The 22,173-nt window shown below is 47.5% G+C and overlaps 4 protein-coding genes across 4 annotated transcripts; all 4 read right to left on the bottom strand.

Moving 5' to 3' along the window:
• Positions 1–113: 113 nt before the first annotated feature.
• Positions 114–2,540, bottom strand: LOC9649754 (polypyrimidine tract-binding protein homolog 3). Its single transcript, XM_024681501.1, has 12 exons — positions 2,294–2,540; positions 2,188–2,238; positions 2,064–2,135; positions 1,935–2,011; positions 1,822–1,885; positions 1,638–1,764; positions 1,470–1,584; positions 1,365–1,406; positions 1,200–1,300; positions 1,050–1,135; positions 853–993; positions 114–799 (listed from the first exon to the last, which is right to left on the bottom strand). Exons 1-12 carry the CDS (start codon positions 2,432–2,434, stop codon positions 419–421), a joined length of 1,398 nt encoding a protein of 465 aa, XP_024537269.1. The 5' UTR covers positions 2,435–2,540; the 3' UTR covers positions 114–418.
• A 32-nt stretch (positions 2,541–2,572) lies between these two features.
• On the bottom strand, positions 2,573–4,654 carry LOC112348636 (pentatricopeptide repeat-containing protein At4g02750-like). The gene has a single exon (XM_024681527.1). It carries the CDS (start codon positions 4,652–4,654, stop codon positions 2,573–2,575), a length of 2,082 nt encoding a protein of 693 aa, XP_024537295.1.
• Positions 4,655–6,892: 2,238 nt separating this feature from the next.
• Positions 6,893–9,724, bottom strand: LOC112348637 (pentatricopeptide repeat-containing protein At2g35030, mitochondrial-like). Its single transcript, XM_024681528.1, has one exon. It carries the CDS (start codon positions 9,722–9,724, stop codon positions 6,893–6,895), a length of 2,832 nt encoding a protein of 943 aa, XP_024537296.1.
• A 7,122-nt stretch (positions 9,725–16,846) lies between these two features.
• LOC9649756 (pentatricopeptide repeat-containing protein At5g46580, chloroplastic) lies at positions 16,847–19,110 on the bottom strand. The gene has a single exon (XM_002976721.2). It carries the CDS (start codon positions 18,945–18,947, stop codon positions 16,938–16,940), a length of 2,010 nt encoding a protein of 669 aa, XP_002976767.1. The 5' UTR covers positions 18,948–19,110; the 3' UTR covers positions 16,847–16,937.
• Between the last annotated feature and the right edge of the window lie 3,063 nt (positions 19,111–22,173).

Here is a 22,173-nt window from a genome sequence, read left to right on the forward strand (position 1 = left end):
GGCAGAGGGAGAATGTACACGACATGTACAAAACTACAATACACTCGGAATTAATGCCGGGAACGAGACATTCAATCTGGGCCGTCCGATCCGTGCGAATCTGGACCGTTAGATCCGGCCATGGTTTTTTTGTTAACTATGTTTTCATGTCAACGCGAAATCGAGGCAGACCGGCCAACAACTATTTTTGCCGTTCCTCGTGAGCTTTTTTTTGCGCTCGATTCATTGCTGCTACTGCTGCTGCTGCTACTGCGCAGGTTTCTAGGTGAGAATCGCAGCTGCTACACATTAAAAAGTTAAGAACACGGAGAAGAAAAATCGAGAGAGCAAACAAAGACAAGAGGAAGACTAGAGCTCGCTAATCCTTACTTCTTCTTAGTGTTGTTCTAGTGATCGAAGTATCACCGCTGCTACACGATCATCGAATCGCATGGTACCTCGAGAAGGCGATCCGGAGCGAGGTAGCTTTGAGTTTGGACCTGTGCTTGGAGGCGAGAGCCTCGGTCGCCTGCTCGATGGTGTCGAATTCTACCAGAGCTTGCCTCCTGTTGGTGGACTCGAAGAGCTTCACCCTCTGGATGACGCCGTGGGGTGCCAGGAAGTTTAAGAGGTCGCCTTCCTCCACCTCGTCGCTCACGTTGGAGATGTGGAGGATCTTCGAGGGCGGGCAGCAGTTCTTGACGTACTCGCTGTTGAATCTGTTGTAGGGGTCCATTGTGAAGTCGCGAGTACGAGGGTGTCTGATGGTGTTGTGCTTCGAGAAGGAGATCTCCATCGCGCTTCCAAGCAGAGGTGCTCCCTGTAGTTTAAACTCCCAGTCAGAGAGACAGAAAAGCAAGTAACAAGGTTTACCTTTAGAAAGTTCAAAGCAAGCTCTGCTTGGATCCCGTCTGCCAGCTGAACCAAGGCTTGCTTCGCATTTTCAAACATCTTAATCCGCAGTACTCGTCCATATCCAGAGAAGAGGTTGAAGAGTTTCTCTTCGTCTGTTCTCTGCGAGAAAAAGACACTCTTGTACAGCCATACCGTATAAAAAAACACACAAGTACCTCGTGTAGATTTGAAACAAGGAGAGTACACTTGTCATTACTTCCAGTGACCCCAAATGGAAGAACTCCTGACAACGGGACCGAGCCTGAAATTTCGAAAGGAAAAAACAAGAGGAAGTTGAAGACTTCGTTTAACCCCACCAAAACCACCTTGCTTCATCGTAGAAAACGCAGTGCCAGCACCCAAGATCGAAGCCTGCGGAGAGGTTTTGCTCTGTGAATCCCCTGGCAAAGAATTATTTGTGTAGTCCCTGTTCATTTTAAACGGTTCCTTATAATTTCCAAGAAAGCGAAATGCAAAACTCAGAAACTTGCCTGGTAAGCTCATTGTTGGCTATGACTCTAACATTTTGATTACTGCTCAACAAACGCAAACGATAAGGATCAAACCATACATGAAAGACAAGAGAAATAACTTACATCGAGAACTTAATATCCAATTTACAGCAGCCATCGAAGATCTGGCGTCCCTGGAGGGCTGACTTTGCCGCTGCAGCAGCTTCATCGGATTCGAAGACAATAAATGCCTGAACAGCTGCTACCGAAGAGGCTTGTTAAATAGCTATGCCATTGGTAAAAGATACTGACCAGCCTTGTGGAAGATGACAATCTTCTCGATATTGCCATGAGGGCTGAAAACTTGGTGGAGTATATCCACGTTCATTTGATAGAGCGGATTATGAATAATGGCAAGAAGCACCCGAGAAGTCTCCACCTAGAAAACGAACAAGCATAAGCGCAAGGAACGTATGACTGACCAAGACACACAGACTTTGGGGTTTTCGGATTCGCTCAGCTTCTGGCGCGAGGAATACTCGACCTGGACTTCCTTCCCCCTGCAACACATTTGAAAATGACAACAAACAGAATGTGAATTTATGGTACCTCAGGAGCGCCTGGTCCTCAGAGAAGTGCTTGATAACACTCCTTGCTTCCTCTACGTCTCCCATTTCCAGAAGTGCCTACGACAGCAAGACGATTTAGAAAGAACTGAGAAATAACGAAAACGCATACATCTCTCCCTGATCTCATCACAATGAACTTGTTTATCGATCCAAATGGTTTCACAAGATCTGTGAGCTCCTCCTGCAAGAAATTCCACACTAAGAAAACCCCACATTTTCGCAAGCGCACACACCTGAGTGATCTCGTCCGCTTGTGTTCGGAAGAAAAGAACCTTTGACGGAGCCTACATAAAAACAGGTGTAGTTAGAACTTATAGAATCCATCTATGGAGACCAAACCGATGATTGTGCCAAGGTCGTCGTGGCGAAGCAGCGTCCCTGGAAGAGTCCATCGCTCTGCGAGCCAAATGTGGTAGAGGAGAGAAAGCGGCTGCTGGTCAGGAGGTGCCTGGCGCTCCTCGCAACCCCCGCGAAGCGCATTCTCCCCCTTTCTAGCTAAGAACCCTTCGGAGAAGCGAGCCCTAAGATATAGCTAAACCCTAAACCATAAACCCTGTAAGGAATATGTGGATCCAACGGCTGGCCCCGCTGGTTCGTCGGATCTTTTCGCGAAGAACCCTAGCTCGCTGTAAGGATCCCCGAGAACATCATGTATGGCGCCGGATTCGCCAAATCCATCTCCGAAGCGTTGTGAGCAGCTTGAGATCCGAGCTTGGCATTGGAATGTAGGCTACACGCCGTGAGCAGCGATGTCCACGCCTCGGCCCCGGCAGGAAATGGCATGCTGCCGATCGCGTCCAGCGCCTCCTGGAGCCATCCGGATCTCCCAAGAATGTCAACGATGCAGTGGTAGTGCTCGCTGCCAGGGATTATCCCGTGATCCGGCCACATCGATGCGAAGTACTCGCAGCTCTGGATCACCATCCCGGCGTGGCTGCAAGTTGAGAGGAGCCCGATGAATGTGATCCCGTTTGGAGCGACGCCGTCCAAGACCATCGATCGCAGGAGATTTCTTGCGGTGCCGTGATGTCCCGCCTGGGAATACGCCGCAAGGAGCGCGTTCCACGAGACAACATCGCCGATTCCAGAGATCTTGTCGAAGATTACGTGAGCATCGGCCAGAGATCCACACTTGCCATACATGCTGATGAGCGCATTCGCCACTGGGAGCTCCGATCCAGCGCCACACCCGCGGAAGCTCTCGTGGATCGTCCTGCAGCGATCTAGAGATCCAACGCTGCTGGCCGCATCGGCAATGGTGACGAGCGTGATCGCGTCAGGCAGGACGCCTTCAAGATCCATCCGCTGGAAGAGCCTGATTGATTCCTCGCCTTGGCCGTCCTCGACGAGACCCTGGATCATCGTGTTCCAAGAAATGACGTTCCTGTGGGGCATCTCCAAGAACAAAGCCCTAGAATCTTCCATTTGCCTGTTCAAGGCATATGCCGCGAGCATGGCATTCCAAGCTATCGCATCCCTCTCCGGCATCTCTTCGAAAATCTCCCGCGCGTTCTCAAATTTTCCCGCCTCGCCGAAGAGCTTGATCATGGCCGTCCAAGTGACCACATCGCGCTCGCCCATTTTAGAGTAGAGCTCCGCGCCCTCGTCTATGGCGCTCTCGATTGCTAGGGCGAGTATCATCGAGTTCCAGGAGATCACATTCCAGTGAGGCATCGCTCTGAATATCCTCCTCGATTCTTCCAGATTCTCGGCCTGCGTGTAGACGGAGATCATCGTGTTCCAGGACACCACGTCTCGATCGCGATCTGGCATTCGATCAAACACAGCTCTGGCGCTGAAGGAATCCCGCCGCTCGCCGCAAGCTGCAATCAGCGCGTTCCAGGCCACGGTCATCGTCCAATCCAGGCGATCCAGGGTCGTCTCCAGCATCTGCCGCGCTTGATCGATCCTCCCGGCCATGGCGTAGGCTTGGACCATCGCGTTCATCGCTACTGCGTCCCGGTGAGGCATTCTTTCGAATAATCTCTCGGCTTCTTCTAGGTCATCGTTCTGTGCGTAGGCGAAGATCATCGTGTTCCAAGAAATCTCGTTCCGTTGCTTCATCGCGTCAAAGATCTTCCTAGCCTCGGCAAGATGCCGGTTCTGGGAATAAGCGTTAATCATCGTGTTCCAGGATACAAGATCTCGCTGCTCCATCCTATCAAAGATCTCTCGCGCCTCAGAAATCTTCCCCTCTCCAGCATACGCAGCCATCATCGTGTTCCAGGTAAAGAGATCCTTCTTCTTTGTTCTATCAAACAGTGCCTTGGCTTCTTCCAGGTCCCCATCTTGGGCATATGCTGCGATCATGGCATTCCACGAGACAACATCCTTGGAGGGCATCTCGTCAAAGAGATCTCTCGCTCGATCGATCTGCCCGTTGCGAGCGTATGCCGCGACAATGATGTTCCAGGAGTATGTGTTGGGCTGATCCAGGCGATCGAAAGCCGCTTGCGCCTTGTCCAATTGCCCGCACTTGCCATACATCTCGATGAGGAGATTTCCCAGGTATCTGTCATTCGCAAATTCACTCGAGGAGATTTTCTTGTAGACTTGATCCCCCTGTGAAGGGTCCTTGGAATTCCCACATTGCTTGAGGAGGTGAGCAAAATAGTCAGTGCATGATGATACTTGCACTAAAGCTCCATTGTGTGTTCTTCCAGTGGTTTTGGATTGGGTTGGGTTCTCCGGCATCGTCATTCGCGCAAAATGCAAATCCATTCCATTTCTACAGCGCTAGAACTAGCGCGCATTTTCGCTTAGATATCCTACAGGGGGCGTTCCTGGAAGGGTCCGGTACCGGCATTGCTCCAACCGGGCCATATGCCCACCTGGGGTTTTTTATTCCGGTTCCTTTCCCCCTTAAAAACAAGGACCGGTGCGCCTAATGGCAACCCGTACTGGGCCATGGGAAAGTATCTGGTCGTGGTGTCGCACTGGTCCCAGGAACGTCTATTTTTACCTTTTAAAGATTTTTTCACTCTACATTTGTATTTTTTTTGGTTATCTTTAACACAAGTGCTTTTCAGGATCTACGAGAGGGGGAATTTTAGGCCGTATGACCATGACATGTTCTACTCCTTCGAGCAGGATTACAACCGTGTAAAAACGTCAAAAGGAAAACGCATTTTACTTTTTAAAAGACTTTTTTTCGTTAGTAAAGGGAAAAGGTTTAACGGAGGTTTTAATTTTCTCATTTTACTTTTATAACCCCCCAAGTTTTAATGTAGCAAACGAGCCTTTGTTGTTAGGATGGCGGACGAAAGCGGTGGGGGCGGTGCGACGGTGCGAATCTTGCGATACAATCGTTCTCCTGCGCAGCGCGTATGCCCCAACACTGTCTCGGCGGAAGAGCTCAGCAACGAGTATGGCGACGGCACTCTTGCGCCCACAGGCGACACTTATGTTTGTGGTATTTATCTTTGCCTATCTTGTGTCTCATGTGCCTCTCTATCACGCAGCACTTCCTGCAAGCCAGCGCGCCGCTCTTGCGAAACTGGACGAAAGCACCTTACAATGGAAGTGCTTCTATTATTGTTGGCACTGCAGGAAAGCTGGGCGTCGTCGTCCCTGCGATAACGTACGGCCCCGGCTTCCCTCCACAAAGTCATTCGAGCCGATCTGGGTGGTGGGAAGCTTGTGGCGGGACGTCGAGCAGGCAAAGAAGCTAATGTCCTTGCAGCTGAAGACACAGGATCCAAACTTCCCCTCGGAAGAGCTGAGCCATGCAGAGCCATGCAGAAGCTACTGGGCGGGATGACCTTGGCGAGACTGAGGCCGCATGGCAGGCAAGCATGGACGGAAGAAATGGGCATTGCCGTTCTGGGGGTGGCGGCTGGCCTCGAGGTGGTGGCCTGGTCCGGGCTGGCCATGGACATGGTAGCGAGCCACATGCGGACGGTGAGCCACGTAAGTGGCGACCGTGACGCCGTCTTCACCGTGGATGCATTCGAGCCTATACTGGAGGAGGCAGCTGCGCGGATATGCAATCAAGATCACTTGTGTGCGGTGCTGGAGGTAGCGCAGCACGTTTTCAAGCAAGCTTACGTTGTGGAAGGGCCTCGAGGGGAAATAGTTCGGATTGTGCTGCTCTTGGCAATATATGCCTGTTGCAAGCACGAGGCAAGCTACAATAAGTTTAGCCACCCCGTCAAGCTCCAGGACGTGGTGACCAAGCTGTGTGGGAAACAGCTGCAATTAAAAGGGCTCGTTTATTTCAACCGCTTCATCTTCTTCAACCGAAAGAAGATCACCAAGGAGGACTTGCTCTTTTGCTTTGTGGGTGGTGTGGCGGTAATACCACAACCGAAGAAAGAGGCGTACGATGCACTGCTGCCTGTGCTGATGCCAGGGCCGGATGGGACATATGAGCTTTGGAATGACAGAATGCAAGCCCTGCCGGTTCAGATTCAAAACAGACATGATCAGGATCCAATGTGCAACGGTAACAATAATCGTCTGGCTCCTATTCGAGCTTGGAAGAAGCAGCGCATTGTCACGGATGGTGAGACCTTGAGTAATCCCATTGCCATTTACATGCATTTGCGAGGACATAAGAAGTCACCAGTTGATGGTAGTGTGTTTCTCAGGGTAAGTGGATAGAAGTGTTAGTTGTTTTGTGCAGGAGAAGGTTCTTATAGCTCTCATTAAGTTGTGCTCTGCAGTTTTCAAGCTAGATGATCATCTTGTCGGGAGTCGAGCAGAGATAGTCAGGCACAACTTTTTTAATTACTTTTAAATAATTTTAATACCACAACAATGGTTTACAGAAGTTGTTCGACTGTATATACATTTCTCACTGTTTGAAATGTATTCTCTATGTCCAATCATGGGCCGTTATCACTAAAAAATTTAGAGAGACATACAGTCCACTTCCGAGCCTGTAGATTACAGCACCTATGTGCAAAGCCTGTAAAATCGAAGCGTGTTTTGCTAGTTTTAGCTGACGTACGTGTTTATCAAGGTGACAAACGATGATCTAAAGTTCGTTGGAGCCACCATGTTTGCTACGTTTGATTCACTTTGCAGCTTACTTGCACCAAGTAAAGACATCCACGTTTCGGAAGAAGGTTCTCTAGGCAGTCCGCGGACCAAATCTCGTGCTTCACACAGCCATCCAGCTCTCCCAAGCAGATCAACCATGCAGGTATAGTGCACGGCGTCCGGCTCCACTCCATAGTCAGTGACCATCGAACTGAACAGAGAACAGCCGAGGTGGTGAAAGCCTCCATGGCTGCAAGCAGACAGGATGCTAACGAAAGTCACTTTGCTGGCTGAGAAACCATCCATAGACATTTCGTGAAGAACCTCAGCGGCAACCATGACATGGCCGCTCTGGCTGTACGCACTGAGGAGAACACTCCAAGAAACCAAGTCGTGTTCTACTCGGGCATCAAACATACTTCGTGCCACTTTCAAGTCACCAAACTTTGCAAACATGCTGAAGAATGCAGTGGCAACTAAGGTGTTGGATAGGAATCCGGTGTCGATGGCGATAGAGTAAAGATATCTTCCAAACAAGATAGCTTCGGTGGTCATCGAGCAGGCCTCCACAACAGTAAGAAAGCTCAACTCGTCAGCCTCGACTCCTTCCAGGTCCATAGTTTTAAAGAGATGGATCGCTTCTGGGTGATCTCCGTGCCGGACATAGGCTTGCATGATCGAGTTCCAGGACACCACATCTCGTTGAGGCATGGCATCAAAGAGCTTTCGTGCTCGCTCAAGCTGGTTTCTTTGGGAATAGGCGGTGATGAGCGTGTTGGACGAGATGAGATCAATCAAAGGCAGCCGGCTCAAAACAAGCTCAGCGTCATCGAGACGATCGTGCTGACACAAACCAGCAATGGCCAAGCTCCAGGAAGAAACACTGTGCTCGGGCATATTTTCCAGCAAAGTTTTCTGGAGCTCTCCCAGCTTGCTGCTGCTCTTCGAGTAGATTGACAGCATACAGTTCCAAGAGACGACGTCCCTGCACGGCATTTCTTCGTTAAAAATCCTCTCCGCCATCTCCAGTTCGTCTGAGAGCTCGCAAGATCTAATCATCACGTTCCAGGATACAATGCTCCTCTCGGGCATACTTTCAAAAGTTTCTTTCACCCTGTTAGGCTCCCCAGACCGTACGCACCCGGCCAGAATGGTTGTCCACGACACCACGTCCCGTACGGGAATGACTTCGAACAGTTCCCGTGCGAAACGCAGATGCGCGCCTTCCGCAAATGCCTGGATCATGCAGTTCCACGAGAGAAGATTCCACTGGGGCATGGCATCGTACACTTGCTTGGCATTACCGTGCATGCCGTACTCTCCGTACATGGCCATAAGTGTGTTCCACGACGTTATGTTTTTCATTGGCATGGAATCAAAAGTTTCTTTGGCGGGAGCGATTTCTCCATTCGCGGCAAATGCCGAAATCATGGCATTCCATGAAACAAGATCTTTCTCGGGAACTTGCTTAAAGATTTTCTCCGCGAAATCTACTCTCGAGTTCTCTCCGTACGCTGTGATCATCGCGTTCCACATCGAAGCGTCCCTGGCAGGAACTTCCTCAAAGAACATCCTCTCCGCATCCTCCAGATGCCCCGCTTTGGCATATGCCGAGATTAAGGAACACCACGCGACGGAATCTCTATACGGCATTTGATGGAAAAGGTTCTTTGCTTCTCTCAGATCGCCGGTTCTTCCGTATGCGCTCACAATCACAGTCCAGGAAATCGCATCTCTCTCCGGCATTTCGTCAAAGATCTCTCTCGCTAGCTCCAAGTTGCCCCACTGCGCGTAGATCTTCATCATCAACGTCCATAGCTGGATGTCCTTTTTCTCCTGGCGATCAAATAGCGCCCTCGCATCGATCACGTCCCCTGCATCGCCCAGCGCACGGATTATCGGGAAACAAACACTTGGAGTTCTTAAGGGTGGATCGATGGAATCGAGCAATGTTTTGGCTTCCTGGATCAACCCGTGATTGCAATACGCCTCCAATAGTACGAACAAAGTCCCAGGATCGCGCTGGTGAGGCATGAGATCGAATAGCTCTTTTGCGTCCTGGATTTGCCCGCAAGAAATAAATCCCCGGAGAAGGGCATTCCAGGAGATCTCATCCCTCTGTGGCATTCGATCAAAAAACTGTTTTGCTTCTTTAATCTTCCCACTCGCAGCGAGCGATTTGAGAATTAAATTCAATGAAGCGATCGTTTTATCGGGCATTTTCTCAAACAAATGACACGCTTGCTGTAGATGCCCACGCTTGGCGTATCCCCCAATCATTACATTCCAGGAGATGGAATCTCTCACCCGCATTCTATCAAAAACTTTCTTGGCTCCTTCTACGTCTTCCTGTTGTAGGTATCCAGATATTATGGGATTCCATGAAGCTGGATCATCGCTTTGATCGCGAATCGCCAAGTTCTCGGCCTCTTCGAGATGCCCCATCCGGGCATATGCCGCTATCATCGTGTTCAAGGCAACAGGACTCTGTTGTGGCATCGCATCAAACCAGCTTCGAGCTTGTGCCAAGTCCCCGTTGCGTGAAAATGCCGCGAGCATGATATTCCAGGAAAACTGATTTGGCGTGAGAATCTCTTCAAAGGCACCGTGAGCCTCGCTGATACACCCACACCGGCCATACATTTCTACAACCAGATTAGCGAGGAAGATGTTTTGTTGAAGCTCCTTGTGTGCCTTAACCTTAAAGTGGATCCTCTTGGCTTCCTCCACATCCCTTGAGATGCCAATTGACTTTATTTGCAATGCAAGAGATTTGATGGTTTCCATGGTTTCAGATTGGAATGGAATATAAAATGCAAACTTGTTGAAGGCTCTGGTGGTGCTGGGTTCAAATTCTTTGCAGGATTTAAAATATACATCAATCAATCACAACAACAAAACAATAAGAGGCGAGCCGTCGGATCGTCGGATTGCAAATATGTATGGTTATGAGAAAAATTGGGTTAGTGTAACAGGGTAACACCATTGGATGAGCAACTGCTGGCTGATTAGCTCGTGAGCCCATCTGGGAGATGAGCAATTGAGAAGCACTGAGAATTGTGAGAGTTGGAATGCTGGGCAAGGATGGGATGGCTTGGGCTTTGATTCTGTTTGAGTTTTTCCTCATCTCTCAGCCACTGCCAAGAGTTTTGGCAGAGTTATAACTGTAGATTAGAAATGGTGGCCAGACTCCGTGTACAGATCATGAACAAATCATCTCATGGCCACACACCTCCAAAATATTGACTGGTGTCTCCGTGTGATCTATATGATATTATGCAAACACGAAGGCATCACGGCATAATTTTTAACCCTTGAGTCTACGTTTCTATCCAGTGTTCTTCCCAAGCATCACTGGTATAAGCGCTGGGATTTTGGTCAAATGCCTTGCCTTGGACGTGCTAGGCATTGACTCAGTACTCGTTGTTTCATATCACAAAACAATTGCTCTCTATCTCCAACATAAGGTGCTCCGCAGTATATCCTAAAAGGTGACTTTTAAGAATGAAGCTTGCAAATGAAGTGTTAAAAACTTTCAAAATAATTATCAAGATTTCTCATATGTGCTTTCCAAGGGATCCTGGACGCAAAGGCATCAACCTAAAATGTGGGAAAGAAACAAAATACCATGTTTTTGTTTTTTATTTTTTTTCTCTCCCATTCATTGGTTAGTCCCCCTCAGCTGGATAGAAGTGGAATTGCAAATGTAATTCCACATTCCATGAAACTATGAAACTATGCCTACTTTAGAAGTTATGGATTAGCAAGGACATAATAAAAATGATTGTTGTGAATTTGTGAAGTGTTTGTTAATTGCTCAACATTGGTTGGGCAAATTACTAGTCTACTACTATAATGAGCAATCGCTAAACTGCTGGATCTTGCCAGTCAGCACGAAGTAACTTGGTAAATATTGCTTTTTATCGCACGTCCTTTGGAAATAGAGGCCGAACAGCATGGGGAAAGGAGGATCCAGCGGCAGCGCTGGCCAAGTAGCTGCTTAGATCCTCAAGTCCGCAGCAAGATCACGAGCTTTGGCAGCGATTCAAAAGTCCGGGAACCCGTCGAGGCCTCTCTCAGCCGTCGTCGAGTATGCTTCTCCAACCACAGTACGTCCAGCAGAGGTGTATGAACTCACAGTGAAGGATGCGCTACTGGTGGCCTGGGATCGCCCTTACCAGGATCCTCTCAAAGTGTTGGACTACGTTGCGCAGGTTATTGATGGCATGTTTCGCCAGTGGAACTCGGATGGGGAGCTGCTTACGATGGTGCTGCAGAGCTCTGGGTGGGGGAAGTCGAGGTTACTGCTACAGCTCTCTACAAAAGGCTTCCACGTAGTGTACGTCAACTTCCTCAGGCTTCGGTCTACAAGCATCCCAGGTCGAAGTCCTGTGGCTCAGCAGCTGATTGACAGTAAACAGGGCGACGATCCACGCGCCGTGGCAGCATGGATTCTCGCCATTCTAACTCGGATTGAAGGGAAAACCCCACAGGATTGGGTGACAGAACAGTCGGAGCCACATTTCGCCATAAACGTGGCTACAAGGTAAGCGTGAGACTATCTTCTCTTTTTGTTTGCTGACTTTGTGCTGCTGGTGCTTGTTCCTCCAGCTACCGTGACCTCGTTGAGGAGGTGCTGGAGAAAGTCCCTGAGTCCAGACCGGCTCTAGGAGAGGACTGGAATCGTAAGCCCCTGTCTCGTTGGTTTGCGCACAAGGCCAAGAAGATTGTCTCGCCTGAGATGACGATCCTCGTCTGCATGGACGAGGCGGCTTCATTGTTTACAGAGGTGACCGGCTCATTCCTGGCCTGCAGGAGCTTTTTCTCAAGCATTCCGCGCGACATAAAGGTGTTCGGACTGGTTGCTGACACTGCAGGAAAGCTGGACCTCGTCGTCCCTGCGAGAATGTATGACCCTGGCTTGTGGGCACGAGCTCCCTCGATGTCGTCATTCAAGCCGATCTGGGTGGTGGGAAGATTGTGGCGAGACTTTGAGCAGGCAAAGAAGCTAATGTCCTTGCAGCTGAAGACACAGGATCCGACATTCCCATTGGCAGAGCTGACAAAGGAGCTGTTCAGGTGGGGGCGGCCCCTGTGGTGCATCCCGCCCAATAGCTTCTGCATGGCGAACATCACTACATCCAACTTGCCTTCACTGTTGTCGGTGGTGGCAACTTTGGTGAGATATGATATTCACAGAGGTAGAGTTAATATGTCTATTTAACAGCACAATCTTTTGTAACATCATTCGGTAAAGTAAATTTATCATTATTAAATCATCATCAAGTAAAATAAGTGTCAAAAATTCTCTGTAAATTATTAGTCACAAAGTAACTAACAATCACTTTTCAACTTACATTTCACAAGACTTAAACATTAAATTCATGTCATCAAGTCATCTACTTATCCAACATGAATGTAATACCCTAGATATAAGATAAAGGTTCATTGACAAGCACAGACCACTCAAATCTAAGTCAACCACAATAAACTTACCAACACATCTAACCAATAATTTTGAACATGCCCTGAAGAGATTAGCTATGCATGATTAACAGTTAGTTAAAACTAAAGTGAAGATCATGAGATGAACTCATATTAATACACAACTTCCTCATAAACAAAATTATAATACGGGTACTAACATCTTAACCTTAAACAATTAAATTGAATATCATCATCCTTAGTAAGGTGTAACGTTACCATGACCAAATCAAGATCAATGAGAGCTCATTACTCTTATAAAGTTTAACAAAATGCAAGGTACAACTTGCCACCTAGCATAATATTACAGAATAAATGCACAAAGGTTATTTTTCTAGAAAAGCATAATAGTCACTTTTTTACTTATTCAACTCAATTGCTTTAGCCCTAAAAGTTAGCATCCCTTTTAAGCCGTATCATACAAACTAATTACTTAGATTTAAACCAACTAAAGTTAACTTTAACCCCTTCACTAGTTTATATTGGTTTATGAAAATGGAATGGTTTTCGGGTAAAATGATCAATAGATCAGTCATTGGAAAAGTCTAAGAAAATTTATGAAAAATTTTCTACGTAAAAAAAGAATAACTTTTAGTTCAAAAATACAAGCTTTCAAACCTCAATCAATTTCCTCCTACTAATAACTTCATATAAGTTCACCTCAATATAAATTTTCATGACCCAACAGTATGTCTAAGCATCAAATATCATGCCTATATTTCCAATATCTAACAATGACATTCACAAAATGCAAAATGAACATCTAAGGCTTGGTCATGAAAATTATATCTTCAGATATTTATATTGCACTAACATTCTTCTTTAAGCATCTTCAAAATCCAATATGAAGCTAAAACACTAACAAGAAAAATAACATAAAAAATCAAGTTTTAAAGAAAATTGCTTATCACTCAAAAATACAATGCCACTTCCACTAATACAATAGCAATATCAATGCCTCAACTACACACTTTCTCTATCTAACAATTTATTCCAAGTGTTAACAAATAAACTAACAAACCATAGCAAGTGAATGTTATAACCTTTTCCAACAGCTCAATGAACAAATCCTTAAGGAAATAAAGTACTAACTTAAGCTTAGCATAAAGGATTATTATTAAAAACCAAGTTAAAGCTACTTCAATATTACTTATTGCAAGTAGACTAATTTCACTATCAACCATTTGAGGTTGATCGCTATTTGACCAAATAATTTCATATACACATGGCTTACGACCACATAGATATGATATAAGTATTATAATGATTTGATCATCAATCGAGCAACATGAACAATGCCTATATCACTACTATAAAAGTTTATGTGAATATCAAATGCCAACTTAATTTGACAAATAAATGCCATATCACCAATAGAGATTTATAACACTTAATACCACTAACTTTTGTTTGTAACACAGATAATCTCATGCCATTTTCTTTTCGACCAAACTCAACATTAATCCAATAACAAGTTATTTAAGGATTAATACCAAAATTCTTCAGAAAAGAATTGAGCATTGGAACCCAAGTCTAATAACAAGCCTAGACAAAATGGTTTAGCACTTCACTACTATCCATCCTACGACTTGCCACTTGTAAGACCATCATAACTAAGACGTATGAAGTTAAGGACTCTCAATTGCATGATGTGAACATGAGTAATGAAATTACATTTCGTTGCAAATCATTTCTCCAAGAAAAGAAAATTATTTACATGTTTGATCTTTCGTCTCTGGTAACTCTTTTTTTGGACTTAACTTTGTCCAAACCTCAAACTTGCTTTCACACTGCTTTCAATCCAATCTAAAAAAGAGTTTATGAGAGAGCACGGCAATGACTATTTGAACTAATAGGCTAATCCCTACAATCTTGATTGATTCACTTACAATCATATCTAAGAAGGATCCACTAATGTTGTGTTAAACAACTACAAATTAGCCTATTCACCACTTATAGCAAACCTAGGAGAGGTTTATTTTTACCCACGGTACATGGAACAACTCAAAAATCACCAATATGCTAACATTAATCCTACCATCTTAAAGTGTAACCTTGAATTGCTAATATGCCTCACTCACAAAATGAAAATGGTAAACTCATGCAAAATGGTATACCTCAAATCCATTTTATGAGCCCAAGTGGAAGCTCATATAATCTAGTACGAAAAGGTAATCAAAGTCTATACCCAAAGAAAGATTACAAAGTCATAGCACCTAAACATGTACTCACTTGGATCATCATTTTCATCACTGTATATGTAATGAAATTAATTGCCGTATTTATTGAGGGTTTTTACCCTTTATCATATGATGATTTACCATAGGATAACTATAAAGCATAACCTAAACCCACGTGTTATATGCCATGTTCCAAAAACAACGGAGTGGAATCCAAGTTTCAAAACCTTGGGCCATTAAATGAAGAAATGGAGCCAAACTCCCAAGTTTGCAGCCAAAAAGCAAATAAATAATAACATAGAGTGACTCTTGAGCGTTCAGCCTAAGGAGTAAAGGGAATAGAAGCACGAAGTGATGTTAGAATAATCTTAAAACTTCTAGCATCCTAATGTCAAGACCAACATAAAACAGAGCCAAATGAGGATATGGGTACTCCATTAACTAACATGGTGTGAAACTTAGGCTTAAACCTTGCAAAACAAAGATAAACATACAAACAAAAACTAAATTATGCCTTAGATTAGTCAACCATGCTCAACCTACCCACTATACATTTGGAACCCACCCCCTAATTGAAACAAATAACCCCTTTTAATTGCAGCTGTTTCTTAGACAGCTTGGTCACCAAGTCTGGGAGCTTGACAGGGTGGCTGAACCTATTGTAGCTTGCCTCGTGCTTGCAACAGGCATATATTGCCAAGAGCAGCACAATCCACCCAACTATTTCCCCTCAAGGCCCCCCCACAACATAAGCTTGCTTGAAAACACACTGCACCACCTCCAGCACTGCACACAAATGATCTTGGCTGCACAGTATCTGCGCAGCTGCCTCCCCCAGTATAGGCTCAAATGCGTCCACGGTGAAGACGGCGTCATGGTCACCACTTACATGGTTCACTGTCCGCATGCCACCACCTCGAGGCCAGCCGCCACCCCCAGAACGGCAATGCCCATTTCTTCCGTCAATGCTTGCCTGCCCTGCGGCCTCAGTCTCGCCAAGGTCGTCCCGCCCAGTAGCTTCTGCATGCGCGAACATCACCGCGTCCAACTCTCCTGCGCTGTTGTCGATAGCAGTGCCACCTGAACAGCTAGTGTCACCAACCAGTCCGAACACCTTTATGTCACGCGGAATGCTCGAGAAAAACCTCCTGCAGACCAGGAATGAGCCGGCCACCTCCGTAAACAATGAAGCTGCCTCGTCCATGCAGACGAGGATCTTCATCTCGGGCGAGACAATCTTCTTGGCGTTGCGCGAACCAACGAGACAGGGGCTTACAATTCCAGTCCTCTCCTAGAGCCGGTCTGGACTCAGGGACTTTCACCACCACCTCCTCAACGAGGTCACGGTAGCTGGAGGAACAAGCACCGGCAGCAAAAAGTCAGCAAACAAAAAGAGAAGATAGTCTCTAGCCACGTTTATGAAATGTGGCTCCGACTGTTCCGTCACCCAATCCTGTAGGCTTTTCCCTTTGATCTGAGTTATAATCACGCTGGCACAGTGCGAGGATCGCCCTGCTTACTGTTAATCAGCTGCTGAGCCACAGGACTTCGACCTGGGATGCCTGTAGACCCAACCCTGAGGAAGTTGACGTACACTACGTGGAAGCCTTTTGTAGATATCTGTAGCAGTAACCTCGACTTCCCCCACCCAGAGCTCTGCAGCACCATCGTAAGCAGCTCCCCATCCGAGTTCCACTGGCGAAACATGCCATCAATAACCTGCGCAACGTAGTCCAACACTTTGAGAGGATCCTGGTAAGGGCGATCCCAGGCCACTGCTAGCGCACGCTTGACTTCCAGTGGATATACGACTGAAGGACGTCTTGTGGTTGGAGAAGCATACTCGACCACGGCTGAGAGAGGCCTCGACGGGTTCTCGGCGTTTGGAATCGCTGTGAGCAGTCTGGCCAACCAGTCCTTATCAGCCTCCACCAATAAGAGAAGCACTTTCGTTGCAAGGTGCTTAAGAGGACTGCCAATAGGGGCGGCGTTAAAAAGCCATTCGACCAGCTTGTCTCGAGACAGTGGCAGTGACGGATCGAACGGGGGCATGCCTTCGGCCAGTTTCTCAAGAGTGTTGCGCAGGAAGTGCTGCGTGAGAGAGGCATGAGACACAAGATAATTTGCGTACATACCACAAACATAGGTGTCGCCTGTGGGCGCAAGCGTTACTCGTTGCCGAGCTCTTCCGCCGAGACAGTGTTGGGGTATAGGCGCTGCACAAGAGGGTGATGGTGTCGCAAGATTCGCACCGTCAAACCACCGCTTCTATATTAATAGTCACAATGTGCATTAAAGTCCATAAAGTTTTTATAAAATCTTTGGAGAGAATATGCCTAATTTTCTTCCAGAGCGATCCTCGCTTTGATCCACGCCTCCACCGCGGCTCCAGTCGAGCAGTAGTACCCCGCCGGCTCGGTGTTCTCCGTGAAGGGCGCCCCGAGCTTCTTGAGCAGCGTTCCAACGATCGGGTTAAGCCTCTGTCCACTGCGCACTCGTCCCACGCCCGTCTCGATGATGAGATCCTCCGGGAGCTCGTCCCCTTCCCGGACAGCCGCCTTGAGCGAGCTCACCCAAGCTTCGATCGCGCACTCGGCCGCGGGCATGGAGAGCGTCCGGAGGTTGAGCCGCCACAGCGATGGGAGATTGGTCTGGAGGCCATCGTAGGCTCCCACCGCAACTCCCATGGCGAAGATCTTGTGAGCTGCGTGCTTCATCCCCACGCTGGAGCAGATGTCGATGAGGCAGTTGCATAGCGGCTTGCGCGAGTCCGTCTCGGGGTAGTCGCTGATGAACTTCTCCACCATCTCCGCCACCTCGTCCCTGGATCTCGGCTCTTCCTTGCGGACGATCGCGCTCATGAGCTCGTGGAGAGGAGCGTTAAACTTGTCCAGGCAGTCGAGGATGGCGAGGCGCTCGTCGTCGCTCTTGGCCATGGCCATGCACGAGAGCAGCATCCCGCTCACTCGCTCGTCCGGCGAGCAGCAGCCACTCTCCATCATCTCGTCAAAGATCTTGCTCGCCTGCTCGATCTCCCCGGCGAGCTTGCAGGCCCGGATCATCACCGTGAAGAGTGGAGTGTCCGGCTTGCCGTTGAGCGCCACCACCTTGTCGAACATCCTCCTGGCCGGATCCACCATTCCCTTCGTCGCGTACGTGTTCATGGCCGTCCTGTACGTGAGATGATCCGGGTTACACCCCGCTCGCTTCATCTCCTTCAAGATATCCTCCGCTTGCTCGACTCGGCCTCCCTCGACGCAGGCTTTCATGAGCGAGTTGTACACCGCGACGTCGCACTTCCAACCCTCCGTCTTGAGCGTCTCGTAGACCTCGAATGCTTGGTCGTAAGCTCCGACTCTCGTGTACATCTCCACCAGGATGCTCAGTGTCACCGGCGTCGGGCTCACTCCGGAGGTTCTCATCTCGTTGAACACCTTCTTGGCCTGGTTCACTTTTCCGGCCTTACTCAGCGTCCCCATGAGCGTGTTCATGATCACGGCGTTGGGGGAGCTTCCACTGTCTCGCATCTCCTGGACGAGCTGCATGATGGATTGGTAGTCCCCGGCCCGGGCGTAGACGTTGGCTATAGCGCCGTAAGTCACAGTGTCGAGCTTCCAGTTGACGGACTTTAGCTTCTCGTAGAGCTCCACGGCCTCGTTCACTCGTCCCACTCGCCCATACATGTCGATCACCGAGTTGTAAGTCACCTCGTCTGGGACGATCCCTTCGCTCTTCATCCTCTCGAACCACTTGAGAGCTTCTTCCGGCTGGCGGCAGCGCTTGGCGCAGTTGATCAGAGTGCTGAAAGTGTAGTTGTCCGGCTGGATCCCGCGACCCGTCATCTCCTCGACGAGCTTCTCCGAGAGCTCGAGCTGGCGGCCATTGCGTAGGATCTTGAGCATCACGTTGTACGTGTACCTGTTGATCTCGTAGAGCTCAGGTCGGGCCTTGAGCCACTCGAAGAAGGCGAGAGCTTTCTCCCAGCGGTTGATGTTGTTGAGAACCGTGACGATGTTCTTGGCCGACAGGGATTTGTCCCAGCTCTCCAGCGCCGCCTCTACATTCCCAGTCTTCTGGACGATCTTGAGAACCTCATCAACTCTAGCAAACTGTGGAGTCCATTTCGTGTACCTGGGAATCGTTTTCGCGCTGGCACTGGACTCTCCAGTTTCCTCGGGAGTGTTGGAACTGGTCCTGTTCTCCTCGCCATTGTCGAGCTCTAGAGAAGAAGCTGAGGAGGCTGCCTTGGCCAAAAATCTGCCATGACTATGGTGGCTGTGCGTGCTGCTGGTAGAAAACGGGCTTAGAGTAGTCGCTGGCTTACTCGTTGGAAGTGCCCACAGCATGATTCTGGAGAAATTGCTTGCTATCTATCTATCTACCTGTACGATTAGCCGCGAGAGCGAAAATGCGCGCTAGTTCTAGCGCTGTAGAAATGGAATGGATTTGCATTTGATCGAGTACCTTTGCGCGAGTGACGATGCTGGAGAACGCAACCCTGTTTCTAGGGCTCTGGCGTAATCCAAAACCACTCGAGAACAAACAAATGCAAGTGTGACACTGACTATTTTGCTCACCTCCTCAAGCAATGTGGGAATTCCAAGGACCCTTCACAGGGAGATCGAGTCTACAAACAAATCTCCTCGAGTGAATTTGCGAATGACAGATACCTGGGAAATCTCTTCATCGAGATGTATGGCAAGTGCGGGCAATTGGACAAGGCGCAAGCGGCTTTCGATCGCCTGGATCAGCCCAACTTATCGCGGCATACACTCGCAAAGGGCAGATCTATCGAGCGAGAGATCTCTTTGACGAGATGCCCTCCAAGGATGTTGTCTCGTGGAATGCCATGATCACAGCATATGCCCAATATGGGGACCTGGAAGAAGCCAAGACACTGTTTGATAGAACAAAGAAGAAGGTTCTTTTTACCTGGAACACGATGATGGCTGCGCATGCTGGAGTGGGGAAGATTTTGGAGGCGGAGAGATCTTTGATAGGATGGAGCAGCGAGATCTTGTATCCTAGAACACGATGATTAACGCTTATTCCCAGAACCGGCATCTTCCCGAGGCTAGAAATACTTTTGACGCGATGCTCGCCTACGCACAGAACGATGATCTAGAAGAAGCCGAGAGGTTGTTCGAAAGAATGCCTCACATCGATGAACGCGATGGTCGAAGCCTGCGCCATGGCCGGGAGGATCGATCAAGCGCGCAAGATGCTGGAGACGACCCTGGATCATTGGACGATGACCGTGTCCTGGAACGCGCTGCGCGACATATCCCTTACAGGGTTTATGGAATCTTCCAGGGACGCTCCATCGCCACGACGACCTTGGCACAATCATCGGTTTGGTCTCCATAGATGGATTCTATAAGTTCTAACTACGCCTGTTTTTATGTAGGCTCTGTCAAAGGTTCTTCTAATCCGAATGCAAGCGGACGAGATCACTCAGATGTGTGCGCTTGCGAAAATGTGGGATTTTTTTAGTGTGGTATTTCTTGCTTTGGATCCATAAACAAGTTCAGTGTGATGAGATCAGGGAGAGATGTATGCGTTTTCGTGGTTTCTTTGGTTTTTTCTGGAACTGAGAGACGTAGAGTGTTATCAAGCACTTCTCTTAGGACGGCCCTTGGCACAATCATCGGTTCGTCCGTAGGCACTTCTGGAAATGGGAGATGTAGAGTGTTATCAAGCACTGCTCTTAGGACCAGGCGCTCTTGAAGTTTTCATTTTGTCTGTTGTCATTTTCAAATGTGTTGCAGGGACTCCAGTTCGAGTATTCCTCGTGCCAGAAGCTGAGCGAACCTGAAAACCCCAAAGTCTGTAGTCATTCGTTTCTTGTGCTTATGTATGTTCGTTTTCTATGGACGCTTCTCGGGTGCTTCTTGCCATCATTCATAATCCGCTCTATCAGATATACTCCACCAAGTTGTCAGCCCTCATGGCAATATCGAGAAGATTGTCATCCAGGACATACACGGCAGCTGCAAAGTTTCCTACCTTAGTGGCACACACAACGCGGGATCTTGCGAGAGGTAGATTCACACAGGATCGTCTCCTTTCCTTCTGAGCAGCAGCAAGAAGAAAGCAGGATTTATCTGCACGTTCGAAATCAGTGGGTATGAAATTACTCGGATTCTACAATATGGAATTTATGCCACAGAAGCGCGTGATCTTGCTGCTGCCTTGAGGATCTAAGCAGCTACCTGGCCCCTTTCCCCATCCTGCTCTACCTTCCATTCGTCTTGGACGTGCGGTAAGCAATGTTTACTGAGTTACTCCACGCTGACTGGCCAGATCCAGCAGTTCAGAAATCGCTCGTTATAGTAGTAGACTAGTAAGTGCCAAATTAACAAACTTCACAAATTCACGACAATCATTTTTATTATGTCCTTGCTGTAATCTTCTGCCAAAATGGAAGATTCAACTTTCAAACTGGAAGTTAGCATAGTTTCATGGAATGTGGAATTACATTTGCAATTCCATTTCTATCCAACTGAGGAGCATGGGACTAACCAATGAATGGGAGAGAGAACAAAAACCAGGTATTTTGTTTCTTTGGCACATTGTAAGTTGATGCCTTTTCCAGAAATCTTGATAATTATTTTGAAAGCTTTTAACACTTCATTTGCAAGCTTAATTCTTAAAAAGTCACCTTTTAGGACATGATGCAGATATGTTTTGTGATATGCAAAAGAAAAACAATGAGTACTGAGTCAATGCCTAGCACGTCCAAGGCAAGGCATTTGACCAAAATCCCAGCACTTATATTAGTGATGCTTGGGAAGAACACAGGGAAAATCTGGATAGAAACGTACTCATTAAACATTATGCTGTGGTACCTTTGCGTTTGCATAAGAATGGATATATTGCTCACAAAAGACCAATGTAGATCACACAGACACACCAGCCAATATTTTGGAGGTGTGTGGTCATGGGATGATTTGTTCGTGAGTCTGGCCACCAGTTATCTACAGTTATAAGTCTGCCAAACTCTTGGCAGTGGCTGAGAGATGAGGGAAAACTCAAACAGAATCAGAGTGCAAGCCATCCCATCCTTGCCCAGCTTTCCAACTTTCACCAATCACCGATCTTAGTGAGCGAATGAGCCAGCACTTGCTCATCGAATAGTGTTGCGGGCAGCTGGATGGAAAATGGGCGAGATGAGCCCAATTCTTGACCACCCCTGGTGACCTCTCGCGCACCCAGTAGGGTCTCAGGCCTGAATCACGTATCCAATTTCTCTAATGTGGATTGAGGAAAATTTAGGTTAATGTTTGTATAAAATGCCAACTTGTTGAAGGGTTCAAATTCTTTGCGAACTAGCATAATAAAAATTATACTATTTATAATATGGAAAATCATAAAATTAATGAGCATACAATGCATATGTTTAATATTAGAAATATGCCAGACTAAAGAGTAGGGATACAAGAAAGTTTTAGGGCACACTATTTCAGTTGTTAAAAGGAGGGAAAGGAAAAATTCTTGATCTTGGATAAACTGAAGTTTTGTATAAGTTATCATCCTCTCGTATGTTAATGCTTAGGTTAAGGATTATTTACA

Source organism: Selaginella moellendorffii, unplaced genomic scaffold, assembly GCF_000143415.4.
Source record: "Selaginella moellendorffii unplaced genomic scaffold, v1.0 SELMOscaffold_31, whole genome shotgun sequence".
In the NCBI taxonomy this organism is placed as follows: Eukaryota; Viridiplantae; Streptophyta; class Lycopodiopsida; order Selaginellales; family Selaginellaceae; genus Selaginella; species Selaginella moellendorffii.

What these genes read in the sequence shown, in the direction of transcription:
- LOC9649754 (XM_024681501.1), bottom strand. Translation starts at nt 2,434, where the DNA reads ATGCGCTTCGCGGGGGTTGCGAGGAGCGCCAGGCACCTCCTGACCAGC. An exon ending in CGACCTTGGCACAATCATCG is followed by an intron (nt 2,239 to 2,293) that starts GTTTGGTCTCCA and finishes GTTTTTATGTAG; the next exon opens with GCTCCGTCAAAGGTTCTTTT. An exon ending in TTGCTTTGAACTTTCTAAAG is followed by an intron (nt 800 to 852) that starts GTAAACCTTGTT and finishes TTTAAACTACAG; the next exon opens with GGAGCACCTCTGCTTGGAAG.
- LOC112348636 (XM_024681527.1), bottom strand. Translation starts at nt 4,654, where the DNA reads ATGACGATGCCGGAGAACCCAACCCAATCCAAAACCACTGGAAGAACA.
- LOC112348637 (XM_024681528.1), bottom strand. Translation starts at nt 9,724, where the DNA reads ATGGAAACCATCAAATCTCTTGCATTGCAAATAAAGTCAATTGGCATC.
- LOC9649756 (XM_002976721.2), bottom strand. Translation starts at nt 18,947, where the DNA reads ATGCTGTGGGCACTTCCAACGAGTAAGCCAGCGACTACTCTAAGCCCG.